The sequence below is a fragment of the Thermobia domestica genome, chromosome 14 (assembly GCF_964235325.1).
Source record: "Thermobia domestica chromosome 14, izTheDome1.hap1.1, whole genome shotgun sequence".
NCBI classification, from domain to species: domain Eukaryota; kingdom Metazoa; phylum Arthropoda; class Insecta; order Zygentoma; family Lepismatidae; genus Thermobia; species Thermobia domestica.
Window position 1 is genome coordinate 156,617,443 of NC_137467.1, and position 16,107 is coordinate 156,633,549.

Genomic DNA, 16,107 nt, shown 5'->3' on the forward strand with positions numbered 1-16,107 from the left:
CCACAATTTAATGTATTATAGTATTAATCAAGTAGTGTCAGTTAATGTATCCTATGAACATACTTGAACACGTGTTGGCTTGTATGAATGGAGAATGTACTTACAGATATTTCATAACTGTTAATATTTTCTTCAATTGTTTCAATATCTAATCAGAATTTTCGATACATTTTTGATAATTCAATTCTTTTTGTTTTTTCTAAATAAAATAAGAAAAGATAATATACTGACTTTCCGTTTAAAAGAACCTGATATTGAATTACCTATAAAATGGTATATTTCTAGTGTAGTTCGTAAGTGTATTATTAATATATTTGAATTTAATGTTAAATTTATTCAGATTCATAATCTTTAGCCATAGATTTGATAATACACCAGTTAATTTCTTATGATAGAGAAAATAGGTCTAACAACTCTAACCCCTTAAATACTTTATACAGTTGTCCTGGATCTAATATCCAGTGGCCCAGAACGGCGTCCATCGAGGCACGTTACAAGTTCTAATACATTATACTGGTACTTCTAGTTGTTAGTTAGTGTATGTAGTGGTCACTAAAATTTAATAATTATTCCTCATTTTAGTGTTTTGTGTAGAACAACTCATAATTTCTTGCATAAGTTAGACTTTCGATCTCGGAAGATTCGGATCTTCAATCGTGAACAAGAAGATGGAAGAAACGGAGGAGGCGCAAAAGTATTAACTGCTGTAACACTTCAGGCTAGTTTGTAGCAACAACCGACAAGAAATTTCTGGTTTGGCCAGAAACAATTTTTGACCACGGAAGTTCTAACGGTGAAATGACGGTGTTGCCGGAAAAATGTGAGAAAGTAATTGAACAAAATGGTGTATATGTGGTTTCATACTGTTATCTTCAAATAACAATAAAGTATTCTAAATTTTGACCTCCAAAGGCTCAATATGTTTTAGACAACCTTATATTTGCTAGCACAAGTCCATCCATACTGCTCCGATGTAAGATAAATGTGGTATCGAAAAATTTCAAGACTAGTTCTATTTGCAAAAAAGTACTTTATTTATCTACGTCTACACACTATCACCTTCAAAACAGTCACCTTGTACAGCAACACAGGGCTCCCAGCGTTTCCGCAACTGCTAGAATGTGTCCTGAAAGTTTTCTTTTCGAAGCGTGCCAAGCACCTTCCGCAATGGTATCCAAACGCTGACCTTTGAGCTGGATCTTCAGCTTCAGAAAGATAGCCTAGTCCGCAGGAGGCAAATCTGGCGAGTGGAGTGGATGCGGGAGATCTTTTTGGTGAGAAACTCACGTGCGAGAACACGGTGACGTGCATTGTTGTCGTGGGACAGTCAGTTTTTCGCGCACCACGGATCCGGCCGCTTTCGCTGATGTCCTCCCTTAGACGCCTTAAAACATGGCAGTAGAACTCGCAATTGACGATCTGGCCCTTCGGGTCTAATTCATGATGCAAAATGCTGCGAATGTCGAAAAAGACGACGAGTATGCACTTGGTCGAGCTGCGGATCTGCCTCGCCTTTCTGCGAGAAGACTTGCATTCTTTCAGGGTCGTGCCCTACACCCAAGTTTCGTCAATAGCAACGATCTTCCACTGCACACTGACGGAGTTCTTGGCAGACTTCAACGCGATGTTGCTTCTGCTCCTGAGTCAGCAGCCCGGGGATGAACCTGGCAACAATACGGCGCATAAAATCACACGTGAGGATTTCCTGCACTGTTTTGAATGACACATCGACAATGACAGCAATGCTGTGGACTGTTCTCCGACGATGGTCACGCACAAGTTGCCGAATGGTTGCAACCTTTTTTGATGTTGCACTCGTTGAAGGTCGTCCTGATCTCTCATCGTCTTCCAGTGATGTTATTCCGCTCTTGAAGCACACGTGCCACTCAAAACACCTCGCACGACTCATTGCAGCATCGTCGTACACTTGCCGAATCATATCAAGCATCTCGGTGGCGGATTTGCCTAGTTTGACACAGAATTTCATGTTCACTCAATGTTCTAACTTGCTGTACATGATGAAATCGCAAACACGGTAACAGACGTAGTCAGAATAGAACCAGTTGCACTGCTCCAGTTGTACACAGGACGATGTCTCTTGGCACACTGACTTATAAAGGTTGGTACTCCCACCGCCTGCGAGTGCATCCTTGCGCTGCCATCTGCTGGCACGTTCACAGAACTATTCTTGAAATTTTTTGACAACTTCTCGTACTACAACCTTGTACCATGAAACCAGATTCTTAGAAGGATTTCCATCAACTATTCTATGTGAAAAAAAAATTCAATTGATGCAATTACATTTCAACCTTATCTCTATTAGTAAATACTCACTTGATTAACTGAACTACGCAAATAACGATCCATTTTCCTATTTCTCCCCATAATTTCAATGCAGATATTTCCAGAAAGACTTCGATATACTCAATAACAGTGAGAAAAATCTTCAGTTTGTCTCCAGTCTCTGGTGAAGCAAGTCTTCGAGAACTGTTAATTAGGCAGTCATTAAGAAGAACCAATAGGTTTGACAATGAATATACCAGTTCGGACAGAACTCCTGAGTTGTTGAAGCGACCTGCAAAATAGTAATAATAATAATAAATAGATAAATAAAATATAGACATAATATCTACCGACAGAAGTTATAGGGCACATATTCATAAGAAAAATAACTTCTGAGGGCACACGGTAAGTCACTTTCCTGTAGACGTAATACTAAGTACTTATGCAATGGCTCGAAAATGAAACGGCTTTTTGAAAAAAAAAAAAAAAATCTTTTCATGCTTTTTTTTTTTTTTTTTTTTTTTTAACATTTCAACTGGAAAGAAGAAATAATAATAGCTTCAAGTTTCACTCCTATTATGAGACTCTGTTTCGTGGTTATTTTCAAAAAAAAAAAAAAAAAAAAAAAAAAAAAAAAAAAAAAAAAACAAGAATCAAACAAAACTGATCATTCCATAGGAAGGAACAAGAGCAATCAGTGGAGCTTCCTAGTTCCAAAGAACTGTTTGTAGAACTATTAGAGTAATATTAAACAACAAAATATTCTAGTAAGAAGCTTAATAGTATTAGTAATAACTGTTCTGAAAATCTATTATTATTTACAATTTATTCACAAACTAACACTTCATCAGTAATATGTTCAATAAGTCAAATCTTCTGAACGGACATATGCGGAACAAGTGCGAGGGAAACTGCGTGTTAAACTAACTTCTTATACAAAATGCTTAAATTCTGTGAACTAAACTAATATTAGGTTGCATCAGAATATCTGAAGCTCAGGATAAAATATTTCTTGATCGAATAGTGAAATTTTATACCAAAATTACACTGACAGTTAACAGGTGAAAAATATACAACTGAAGATCTTATGAACAAGTAACTATAGATTAATAGATTCAATCAGTAGACAATGATGGACCATTTTGAATGGAGTATTCCTTTTAGTGTCTAATTCTATAACATGATGGATTTCAAATGAATACGAACAAAATTACAAGAGATTGAAAATTTGCCTTCATTTCGAAAAGCTACTTAGATAATACCTCAACCAATTATATAAACGGTTTTCGATAGATACGAAGATTACAATACTCGATTTTCGAAAATTCGCAACGTTTAAACATTTCCAAAAAATCAAGATATGGTTCTCAGATCTGCAACTTGTTTAGAACGTTGTCTACTATTTAATCCCTATGTAAACAAAAAATTGAAGGCGTGTGTGATTTATTTCGTTTCAAAATGTACATTCCAAAATGGCCATTTCTAGGTTTCCAACCTCAATGTTCAGACCTTCTTTTTTCGACGTTCTAAAGTATGTCTAAATGTACACAGAACATAGATTGTTGTCCATTCCATTATCTTTCACATTGTTTCGGTTTGAACTTATTATCTTTAAAACCTAAAAAGTTACAGCGTTTCACGGAATCCTCTGAAAAGTTCAAAATAAGCTCAGGAGTCTATAGAAAATGGCCGCTACAACAAAAACCTGCTCGTCTAAAAAATAAATCAATACCCGTTTTTAACTCCTTGAATGTGGTACAAACTCAGGTAAAAAATTAATAAATAAATTTGTCAGCAACCATCATTGATCGATATCATTTGGATTGCTCCGTTTGTGATACTATAGCATCCTTAGTTTGCAACACTGCAAAATCAGGTTGGCAGGGCAGAAGGGGTAAATGGGCGGAAAGCTTTCTTAAAAATTTATATTTTGCATTTTAGTATATTTTTACGGAATTTAATTACAGCCAAATTTTGGGTGGATAGATGTTTATCTGTCCACAGATAAACTGTTAAAATTTGTACCTCCCAATTACCGCCTGATGAGGTAAATGGGTGGAATTGAGCTGTGAATACTTTTTGCTTAGAATTCATTTAAATGCTTTTTTTTTTTTTTAAATTTTTTTATGTACACTTTTGTGTTTGTGCATTATGCTTATTAAGCTATTTTATTCAACTTAGGCCTCCAGTGGCCTTTGCTTATGCCAATTGTGCCGATGCTGTACATAGGACATGTTTATCAATCCAGAGTTCCAACACATGTTCTATTGTAATAGTTTATAGTTATTTTAGAGTTAGTCTTATTACCTTCTCCTATGTTTGTTAGAACATCAGGGCCTATTCTCCTGCTTTTTCTAATTTTTTTACGTTTTCGGCCAAAGTTTTGACCGGTTATATAAATATTTTTTCGTATGTGATACATTTTGGATTAAATTCACAGAATAATATACTATGCTATAAAAATAACTGGAAGATTAGAAAAGGCATTCAAATATCTTTGAGATTTAGAAATAAATTACTCCTTATTTTGCGCAAAACAAAGTTATAATTTTTTCTAGGCCACATAAAACTATTAGTTTTTAAGTGAAATACAAGTTATATACACCAAATGAAAGCTTGAGTTTTCTTCATTTACACCCAATTAACCCCAAGGGGGTAGTTGGGTGGAAATCAGACCAACAACAATAAACATGTTGCAGCATCAAAGGTAAAGATGCAGAAAGCTTATCACTACCACAGTAGGTGCACAAGAACCTGCCTCATACAATCAGTTCTTAAAAACTAGAAAAACACCTATAACCTGAGGGGAAGAAAGGTTGACAAAAACATACCTCCCAATTCCCCTCTTCTACCCTATTGTAAGTTTTCGTTTTATATGTACATTTGAAATACGTAATATTTTGACGTAGTACTATTTGAAAGAGTACTTTATGTTGGGTTGGCACCACTGTTAACCTTGTAGTATCACAGAGTATACCAAATTATACCCCCCCCCCCCTTGATCTTTGTATAATACGAGATTTCAATGTCTTTTGTTCATTAGTTACAAGGGCATGGCGTATCGAGATAAATGGTCCATCCTGGATATAAACATGTAAAAAATAAGTTGAGCTGTGATATATATCAAGCTTCAAACATGACAAATACCTTTTACAAATATGGGTAGTTGATGGCTACTTAGTATTAATAAAGAAGATGAGGTCTTAATAGAACTTCTTGCAGAATTCAATGGCATTAACAGGAATGCAAAATTAACCTTTCAGGAAGGTACAAAGACATTAACCCTGAACCTTCACATAACTAGATCCAACAACAAATTCAGAATCTATGTCTTCAGAGAAGAAAACTCTTGCGATTATTTTATCCATAAGCAATCTCTACACTTATTTTTAATGACGGCGAACATGTGAAAATTTCTAACGGCGTACAGAATTTCTTTATATGAATGATCTTACAGATCACCTGAAATTGTTCATGGAATCAGGTAAAGAAAAGTGGCAGTGACAAAACATGATCTTCAATTTGAAGGAACGATCTTGAAAACTTTACGACGAATCATAAAATATTCAGTCTACTCATCAAGAGAGAAAAATATTTTTTTCTCCCTATGCTATCAGACTTGTGCGCGTTCTTCGCGTCTGCTCCTATTTATGCAATCGATGTAAGTCCTCCAGCTACGCCCTCCTCTGAATCCGAATAAACTACCAAGCTAACTAGTGACCAAAAAGCAAGATTGATACTTTGTTCTTGGACTTGCCGCTTTTATGATATATAATATCATTATGTCGCTCATATATTACTTATGCCAGATATGCTCGCACGCACGCTATAGACCTGTAAGTATGTAATTTGCTTGCTGCATGCTAGTAATAGGTGAAGAAGTTTTTTATTTATTATTATTATTATTATTATTATTAAATTTCAGCGATATTGGAGCGGTAGTGGATTTGGAGTTTAGCGTCCTTTTCAGCAACGAAGCTATATGGAACTATAATTCAACGTGGGATGCAAATTACATGAATCTCCAGTGCCCAAAGGGGTGTACGCTAGTCACCTGGACACAAGGAAGCTCAAGCAAACGTTGTAATTATAGCTAAAACATTCTGCTCTTCTAGAAGTACTAAGAGTCGATTATGTTAGAAAACACAAGATGTATGTAATGAATATCTACTTGGACTCTATTCTCAATTTGCACCTTTCTTATTAGTCCTTTTAGCTAAACTTTAAAATACATGCTCCAGCTGCGCATCGATAAATAATATCGCTTTAAAAAAATACAGCAGAGTAGAGTAAGGCAAGGATAAGTAGCGTACGGTAGGGTCCCGTTAGCTTAGGGTTAAGGAAGTCCGGATTCATTTGGTTAAAATTAATGGGTTAACTTTAGAGTCGCTCCTCCATTTTTTATACAAATTAGGAAAATTTACAGGAGAAATGAGGTACGAAATTGATTTGGAGTTCTTGTGAAGTTTAGGTGTGTAAGTTTGGCAGTAAAGTAAGTTTAATACGAGAAAAGATATGTAGAATTGGGTACTATTTACAAGACGTGAAAGGTTTCGATGATTCAGCAGCATGGTAGTCGTATGGGATGGCGAATCGGTGCGTTCAATGTGATATTTCCACATTGAGTTTCACAGAATTATATAAGAATAATGAACAGAATCTATTTAATTTCTGTGAGAACCACAGATTACTGAATTTAAGTGATAATTGAAGCTTCTATGAGAACCGGTTCCAGTCATTGTTCTGGTCTAACTAAAGTCTGATCAGGTAACCTAACCTAACAATATTTAGTGTTTTAACTTGTTTGTGTTTGAAACTGAGGGGCATCTCTAAACTTAAATTAAATTAATGGTGCTGGTGTAGTCTTGGTGCACCACATTTTGGAAGATTTACAGGTGAAATTGAATACTCTGTATGAAAAGATATACTCATAAGGTACATATTCCTGCAGGCGACAAAATTTTATACCAGGGTTGGCAAAAACCATGGTTTTCATTGAAAAAAAAAAAAAAAACCGTTTTTTTATTTAAATAATTTATTCTATGTATTTATATTAGATATGGACAGAAATTAGTTTGTTTCGCGTTGGTGTTATTATGTAACAACAAGGTTATGCTGGAAGGAGTCACATAAGATTAAAGGACTCACATAAGAAATTGTCCATTTGGACACGAAACCGGGGCTAATTGGTCACAAATGCGATTGCCGACTCACTCACGAAGGTCTCCCGATAAATATACGTTGTACTGATCCTTACATGGGCCTACTTGTTAATATAATTGTCAAGAGTCATTTCAGAAGGACAAAAAGATAAACAGTTACACAAGTAAAAATATTATACAGAATTATATATAAATCGGGAAACTCCCGCCTTAGCCATTGGGAAAATCCTGTTATTTAAATGTATTTATGTGTAAAATTTTAAGGTCAACGTATTATAATTTCTATGCTAAAACTGAGGTATTAAATTACAAATTTGATATGTAGATATCATTCAATAAAATTAAAACGAAGTCAAATCCAAGCTGATGTTGAAAGCTACTTGGGCAGTTGATAAATTTGGCCAATTTCTATCAGTATGTTTAAGCAACCTTGGCTTCTTTACAAAACAATAGGCATTCATTCCAGTAGAAATAAATAATTTGGTTTCATTTCGTATGTTCAGGCTTAAAATCCTTATGAAATACCAATGTCATCACGGAAAAGACTTTCGCTCAAAGAGACACCTCAAATCGCTACTTGGTTTACACTTGAAAGATGGGTTGTGATTCGACCGAGAATTGAACACGGGACCGCTTGATTAAAAGGTGAAAAGTAGATAAACGGTTTGGTATGCGGGTGGTTTGATATGTGGAAACATCACCATTAAGTTCACACGATTTAAACATTTTTCGTTCTTTTCTTTTTTTGTTTAAACGTTTTTTTTTTTTAAAAAAAAAAAAAACAACTGGTTTAAACCAGCCAACCCTGTTTTATACAAAGTAATACAGCTGTATTTCAAGTTTACAAGTCTAGGGTTACTAGTGTAAAATCATTACAAGTGCTTTACGGTGGATGAAATAAGTGAGTGCATATGAAAGATGACTGTATCAGATGTTAATTTCCGCCGGCAGTGTATTTCTGCAGTGCACAGAAGCTGTATTTTATGTTTACAAGTGGAACGTTACTAGCGTAAAGCCATGACAAGTGCTATTGAAACTAGCATATTTCCACTTATTTCCACTCTCCTCGCTTGCGCGTATACCCACCATCGCGGACGCGGCTGCTCGCTTCGGACGCACCCCAGAACGGACAAACCAGCTTTATCCTATTCTGACTAGGTTAGATGGCATTCGTGATTTTTAGAGTCCACCTAGCACAGGTTGGTTTGTACTTTGCACTAGTTCTTATGCCGTATATACAGAAATCATATTTATACTCAAATCGACAAAGAATTGTAATTTTTCAACAATTATCTCTGGTGCCCCCCCTTGAATTTTATATATGCCCAAGATATTTTTATGTCGCCCAGCACAAATATTTTAGGAGACAATAAGAAGTAAATTAGTGAAAGAATTACAATTTTTCAACAATTATTTCTAGTAGTGTGCCAAAACTACACCTGCAGGAAATTAATAGTGTAATTTCTCGTCTCTGCATCAACTAGGGCGGACATTGTAAATTTAATCCATCTTTTTACTTTTATGACCAGCTACTCTGAAAAAAGCAATTATTTCTAACTGACACATAAAATCTTTATCATACGCTTTAGGAAGTACAGACTATAATATCTACCCCAAAATTCAGTGGATGATGCCATTAATTAAGCATTCATTATCTACCAGAAGTATGGATGATTTGCTTTACTTCAAATATACTTCTTACGTACTTACCTGCAAGAAAATAAGATATCCATTTCACACTTGTTTCTATGTCTGCTGCTAATTGTGGGTTCTTACTTAACCAGTTTTTGTATGATACATATAAATCAGAAGCAGACTTTGATAAAGACATATTATGTTACTTGGTTTTCTTTACATACGAACAACTCGGTAAACAATCAGAAACGATGATACACAAATTTTAGCCTTAAGCGTTCTGCACCGTGAACATAAACATGTTGCAAACTACAATCATTACGGGAACGCAAACGCAGTACTCTTAAAGGCAGTTCAAATCTAAAAGTTTCACTGGGTACTTGCACCTAATATGAAATTCTAATATCTGTTATTTTTTAAAAAAAATATCATTTTAGCATTTGTTGAGGAAGATCATATAATTAAATATAGCGTTAAAATACTTGGTTGGCCACACTGTAAAAACAAACAACTACTGCAGATCAAAAATAACAAAAGAAAGTGGTAATTCGCATTGTGGGAAATTAAAATCTCCCGGGTGGTTCCGGATTTATCACTGCAAGTGCTTCATGACAAATATATTAGTAAATAATGTTGTCTTGCATTGCATTATTGTATTCCGCCAATTTTTTAAAATAAAAATACAAATTACAAAGAGTTAGTGTTGTAAATAAAAAAAAAAACCGTTCGTATTTTTTCAGAAATGTACGTTTTTTTAGAAAAAAAAACATTGCCTCTCGTTTTTTTCTAAATTTCGTTTTTATTTCAAATACTCATTTTTAATGCATCTTACGTCTATTTAAGTATGGAATATTTTTATGTAGGTGTAATCACCGTAAAATGCAACATAAATTAAACACTAGATATTGATACGCTACAAATATTTTACAATTTATATGAATAGCATACCTACTAACAATTCGGGTTTCAGCAGTTTTCATCAATATCAAGTTAGAAATAAAAGTGGAAATGAAATTTTGTTTTTTCCTGAAAGCAGGTCTTTAATAAGTATAAAAATAATGTCACGAACAGTATAAAATTCAAATGACTTATCTAAAGGTAAAAGCTAATACTAATTTGCCTACTAGTATTTTTCTAAATATAACATATAAATAATTTGTCGACTATATATATATGATATGCAGAGCCGGCTCTACCATATATGCAACACGTGCATTTGCATGGAGTGACAAGTATGGAGAGTCCGGCAAAATATGTCATAAGTATATTATTTAAAATAAATATTTCTTGTTGGAAACAGACTTCATTATGATGGTAGTTACATTTACTAAGTTGACCTAATATTTGAATACTACATTCATAAATTGTGTTTAGGTCGCATTAGTTTAAGGTCACATGGACAATGCTAAAGCAAATGGTCAAATAAATCCCAGCACAAATTGCTTGATTGTTGTGAAATGCAAGAACTCAATTCTCGAATAGTAGCGAATATCTGTTCCATTTAGTTAGTTATAACAGTTTTGATATGACAACTAGTCTTGTTTTTGTCACAAACAAGTTCCTTATCATTGAAGATAGAAACAAGTTTTTTTTTTTTAAATGTTAACAGATGTAGAAGAAAAATCAAGAAATAAAGAGAAAAGAGCTAGTTGCACTGGAATTGCAAACTGATACATTGAGATTGAAGCTCGATATTGAATTCTGTAAAAAGGATTACCATCTTTCCTCTGCAGGTGTGTTTCCTTTATCTCTCACTAACATTAAAGATTAATATTTAAAGAAAAAACAGACACAAGGAGATTGTACTTTTAGTACAAGTAAGTAATTAAGCCTTTCTGAGTGCGACTGCACTTACCCTTCCCTTTATTGTTCATGCTGGAGTAGCATACTTAAAATCATGACTTTTAAGATTTGTTCTTTCTGGAGAAAGGGGGAGGCGGCAAATTATGCCATTGCACGAGGCGACAAATTGCCTAGGGCTGGCCCTGATGATATGTATATACAAGACATGAATATAGGATGACTCAATTTGAAGTAATGCAGGGTGTTTCAAAATTAATATTAGAGCTTTGAAAATTGGTAGTATCTATTGCAATTAACTTACAATTGAAGCGCTTGGAGGATAAAGGTATTATGTTACATTTTTCGAAATGTTGCATTCTGGCTGTTCATGCACGTGTTATATGCTACTCATGCTACCTAACATATTATTTGGTGAGTCCTCGTCCTGGTGCAGATATTTAGAAACGATGAAGGTGGTATGTTAACGGACAAAGTTGTGAAAGTCAATTTTCCCATCATATTCAATTTGTTACATACCACCTTTATCCTCCAAGCGCTTCAATTATAAATATTATCAAATAAAAGAGCAACTCAAACAGTTTTGTACACACACATGCACATACATTGTTTCCTCTGTCTGCCGTTAGAAAGAGCTAGTAGCAAAGATGAGACTAGAGAGCGGAAAGCTGTTTGTATTTTAATAAAGACTGAATCTGTAGTTACAGTGCAACCTTCTGTGTGAAGAATATTAAGGAGACGCTTGCAACTACGTCCTCATCGTTTGCAGTTGCTAAAGGTCTAAAGCCTATAGACTACGGTTTACGTGCCAATTTCACAGATGAAATATTGCTGCACAACAATGAAGATTTTCTAGATCGTGTCGTCTTCAGAGATAAATCGATATTTTACCTAAGAGCTAATGTGAATACTCATAATGTTCGCATCTGGCGGTCAGCAAATCCTCAGACGGTACAGTTGCAACGAAACTCCACTAAATTGAATGTTTTGTGCGGTATGGCGGAAAGTTTATGGGCCTTTCTCGTCTATCGACTAGATGTGTCCCGTCTGACGAATGAAGCTCACATCGAACACTTGTAGCAAAGACTGTTTGAGGTACTCTTTTACTTGAGGTATTGTATATAATTGTACGTAACATGTAATAAGTACTACGAAGACTTAAAACCCCGATATTCATTTTGATACACCCTGCATTTCTCAACAACAATATTGGAACTAATATGTAGAAAGGAGAGAAAATTTTCCTTATAAAGTGATTGTTTACAACAACGATATTATTATTAGTCGAGACTATAACTACAACAACAACACGGGTTAGTAGTCAAAAAAATGTAATAAAATGTACACCCGTAACCCTTTCGGATCCAGGTGGCCAAAGTGGCACATACGGGTGTGGCACTTTTTTAATACGCTCCTGTGTGGACACTAATTAAGGTATCGAGATATTATTTTTGCTAAATATGTTTGGACCACAGTTTATCATATTAATTTCTTTTTCTTCTCGGGGTCGAATTTCCTTCTCAAATTTCAGCCCAGTCAAAAATTCGAGAATTTTCGAATTTCCTTTACTTCTTTTTTCCTTGTAGCTTCCTTCATTGTAGAGAGACTTCCTTAAGACTTGCCAGGTAGATACCTCGGATGGACATCTAATTGTTGACATCAATTGGACGGGCCTGCGCGTAGTGTTTCCAATTAGGTAAATTAAAATTTCCCTAAATTTGGATAAAAAATTCGAAAATTTGTTTATAAATCCGTATCTATACGTCCGAGTGCAAGTCAGCTTACGCCAGTCGAACATTTATCCTTACTGAATAAACGCGGATACAGATCGTTACAATGGGGTAATTAGGGGGCACACGGAAAATTCGTATTTAGGTTCTTACCCTTGATTCTTCTAGTTTTTCCCTACTTTTCTGTTTACCGTAATATATTTTTTGGTAATTAGAAGCTTTGTTCCTTAAATATCGGCATGATACTTATAGGATATATTAGTGGTGTACCAATGTTTAATTTAAGATAGTTTTCGTCTATCAGGTAGCAGCGTTGCCAGCTACAAAAAAATGTAATTCCAGATTTTAGGGGGAAATTTTGGGAAAATTTTTTTGTTTTGTTTCTATTATTTCCCACTTGTTCGCTACATCGGAACAAACGTATCACTATCTGAAATTATCGTCTTTGCTCTACACAACGTACTATAGAAAGTTATTAATAGGATAATTAGGGGAAGTACAGTTGAGGTTTACAGTAGACCTTGTTCTCTAAGTGGAAAGATAACTTTTTTTTTTTTAGGTAGAATGAGATATTTTTATTGACATGCTTACTTTATTAGATATCGTCACAATACTTGTAGGATATATTAGAGGGATACCAAAGCTTATTTTATGATAGTTTGTGTGTCTGATAGCAGTGTTGCCAGCTACAGAAAATTTTAATTCCAGATTTTAAGAGGAAATTTTGAAAAATTCCATTTTTGTCTCTATTATTTCCCTCATGTTGGCTACATTCGAACAAACGTACCAGTGTCTAAAAGCCTCGTTCTTAGGCTACACAGCGCACCATAAAAAGTTTCACTAGAATAATTAGGGGAAGTACAGTTGAGATTTATAATAAACCATGTTCTGTAAATGGCAAGAAACTGGAGAAATTTCTGAGGTAGAATGAGATTTTGTTTTAATTTTATGGTTACTTTGTTAGATATCGCCATGATACGTGTAATATAAATTTTGGGGGTATCATGGTTTATTTTCAGATATTTTCGTCTGTCTGATGGCAGTGTTTCCAGCCAAAACAATTAATTCCCCATTTTAGGTGAAAATTTCGGAAAATTTCCCTTTCCCCGCTATTATTTCCCTCTTGCTGGCTACATTGAAACAAACGTACCACTACCTGAAAGCTTCTTCTTTGGCCTACAGAACGCAGCATAAAAAGTTTCAATGGGATAATTAGAGAAGCTTTAGCCCCGGTATATCTGTTGATTTTTGCTTCGGAGGCGTAAAAAGTGTCAAAATTTCATGTGTATGATGAAAGAGAATTTTTTGTTTCCCTCTTTGAATGGAAGCCAGTGACTTCAGGATTTCACTGTATCTTGTCAACACACCAAAGAATGTTTTTAGGTGACTTGAACCCATATGGCAGGAGTGGTACTAGACACAAAGAATTTTGAACTTCGGTTACGGAATTTTTTGTATATTTTTACCCCTACATTTTCTTCAATAATTTCCCACCCGTTGGCAAGACTGCAATGTAACTTACACCAAAATATAGCCACATCCATTTTCTAAAAAACAAGGCCTTAACCATATCAATTGAATAAACGGTTTTTGAGCAATAAGTCACTAACTGAAAATGTAGGAAAACGCCAAAAAATTACCTGGGTCCGAAAGGAATAATCACACAATTTTGCTAGTATATAGGTACAAAGAAACAAACGATTTGTAAGTTACGAGGGCTTCGACTTAAGTTCTGTTGATTATTTCAATAATCTGCAAAATAAATCAATAAATAATAGTTGCCAGAAAAAAACAGACATTTGAAAAAAACGTGAAAAAGAACGATGTTTTTTATTGAAAAAAACTTCACAGAAAAAAAAACGTTTTTTTTACAACACTACAAAGAGTTAAAAAAAAAAAGTTGCACAAAAATGCGCAATATCACAGTTGAATGTACGTACAGTATACTCCCACATAGGAAGTTATACCGTACCGATCTTCGCACAGCAACGCAACGCAAAACAAATGAAAAAAGAAGTCATTATAATTGCTATGTTGATTGTCGCAAATTATTCGTTACGACGATGCAAACTGGTAATGGATGACCCCCAAAACAGTACAGAGTAGGATTTGAGTAATTTTGAAAGAAAAAAAGAAAGAAAGAAAGAAGAAACATTTCGGAACAAATTTCTATCACAATTACTTCAGATAAAAAAGGAGTATTTAGTCCTTAGATTTTCTGTTAGAACACCACTGGTATCTCTGACGTGAGCATCATTTCAGATTTTCTCATTAGAGAGAGAAAGCAAGATTCTCGGTCATCATAGGAGTTTTATCTTTTTTGTTAGTATATTAGTGTACATTAAAAAAAAAAGCATGTGCTACTCAAAATCAGAGGGCAGTTGTCTCCCTTGCCCCCTGAAATAATGCCCCCTTTCCTGAGACAGGTGGAACATGGCCTTCCCATATATTGTTTAAGGGAACGAATAAAAGCTGAAAGTAACCTCCAATTGATCACAGTGCGTGAAGAATTGGGACAGCGCTACTATCTTTGCGTAAACTTGCGCGGTAGATCAGCCTGCTTCCAGCCGTGGTAGAGTGAAGGTTGTCTGATCACTAGTTCCACTTTTGTAGCGTCTCAAAATCAGGGTTGCCACACTCGAGACTATAGCGATGATGCCAAACACGGGTCTGAATTATGCCAAATTTTTGTAAATTATGCCAGATTTTCAAATTATCTTTCCTAACTAATTTTAAAGACCCGGCCGTACTTATCTTCATTATTTCAATGAAGTGTTTCACCTGTATTCATGTACAAAGCTAATATGACGCTGTCAGGTATGATAATGAAATAAATTGGTAAATGGCACATTATAGAGAAGGAAGGTCGAATTTATTTTTTTTATGAATGGATAACATTTTAAGAAATATATACACAACATGCCGCTTCCGACACAGGCCTGAAGCATTTCTTTTAGTGTATTACTAACTGTCCCCTGACGTTTATATCCCTCCCCTCTCAAGTTGTAAATTGAAAGGGACAGAAACATCCCAGATAACCAAACATTCAGGTTTCAGTTGACAGTAATAAAACTATGGGTAAGTAAATATGATTTGTAGTGTCACGTTTTGCTATTTTTGAACATTCTCTCAATTCAACAATAAATTACCACCGCGGAAATACTGACTGGCCTGATTGTTCCAACTATCGCTTCAACTAAGAAGAATAATTCCCGACGGTTCTTGAACCATCTAAATCTTAGTACTTTTTCTGTTCATCAGAGGGAAGAATGAAATTATGCTAGATTTGGCCAAGATGCTAAAGTCAAGATGCTAGATGCTAAATGCATGAGAATTATGCTAGAACTAGCACCAAGATGCTAGATACGGCTTCACTGCTCAAAATGTGTGTTACAACAGAAAACCCGCCAAGTGCGAGGTGCCATCTGTTATATGTTTTCTTACGGCAAAACAATATTCGGGAGCAACTATTCATCGGGAACTTTCTGTCGTGTGTG

General features: G+C 35.0%; 1 protein-coding gene across 1 annotated transcript in view; it reads right to left on the reverse strand.

Moving 5' to 3' along the window:
• Pex16 (peroxisomal biogenesis factor 16) overlaps positions 1-9,533 on the reverse strand; it is a 53,119-nt gene extending 43,586 nt beyond the window's left edge. The window contains exons 1-2 of the mRNA XM_081739111.1: positions 9,156-9,533; positions 2,335-2,575 (exon numbers count right to left, since the gene is read on the reverse strand). Coding sequence (XP_081595237.1) covers positions 2,335-2,575; positions 9,156-9,276 — 362 coding nt within the window. The 5' untranslated portion in view covers positions 9,277-9,533. The remainder of the gene's footprint in view (positions 1-2,334; positions 2,576-9,155) is intronic.
• Between the last annotated feature and the right edge of the window lie 6,574 nt (positions 9,534-16,107).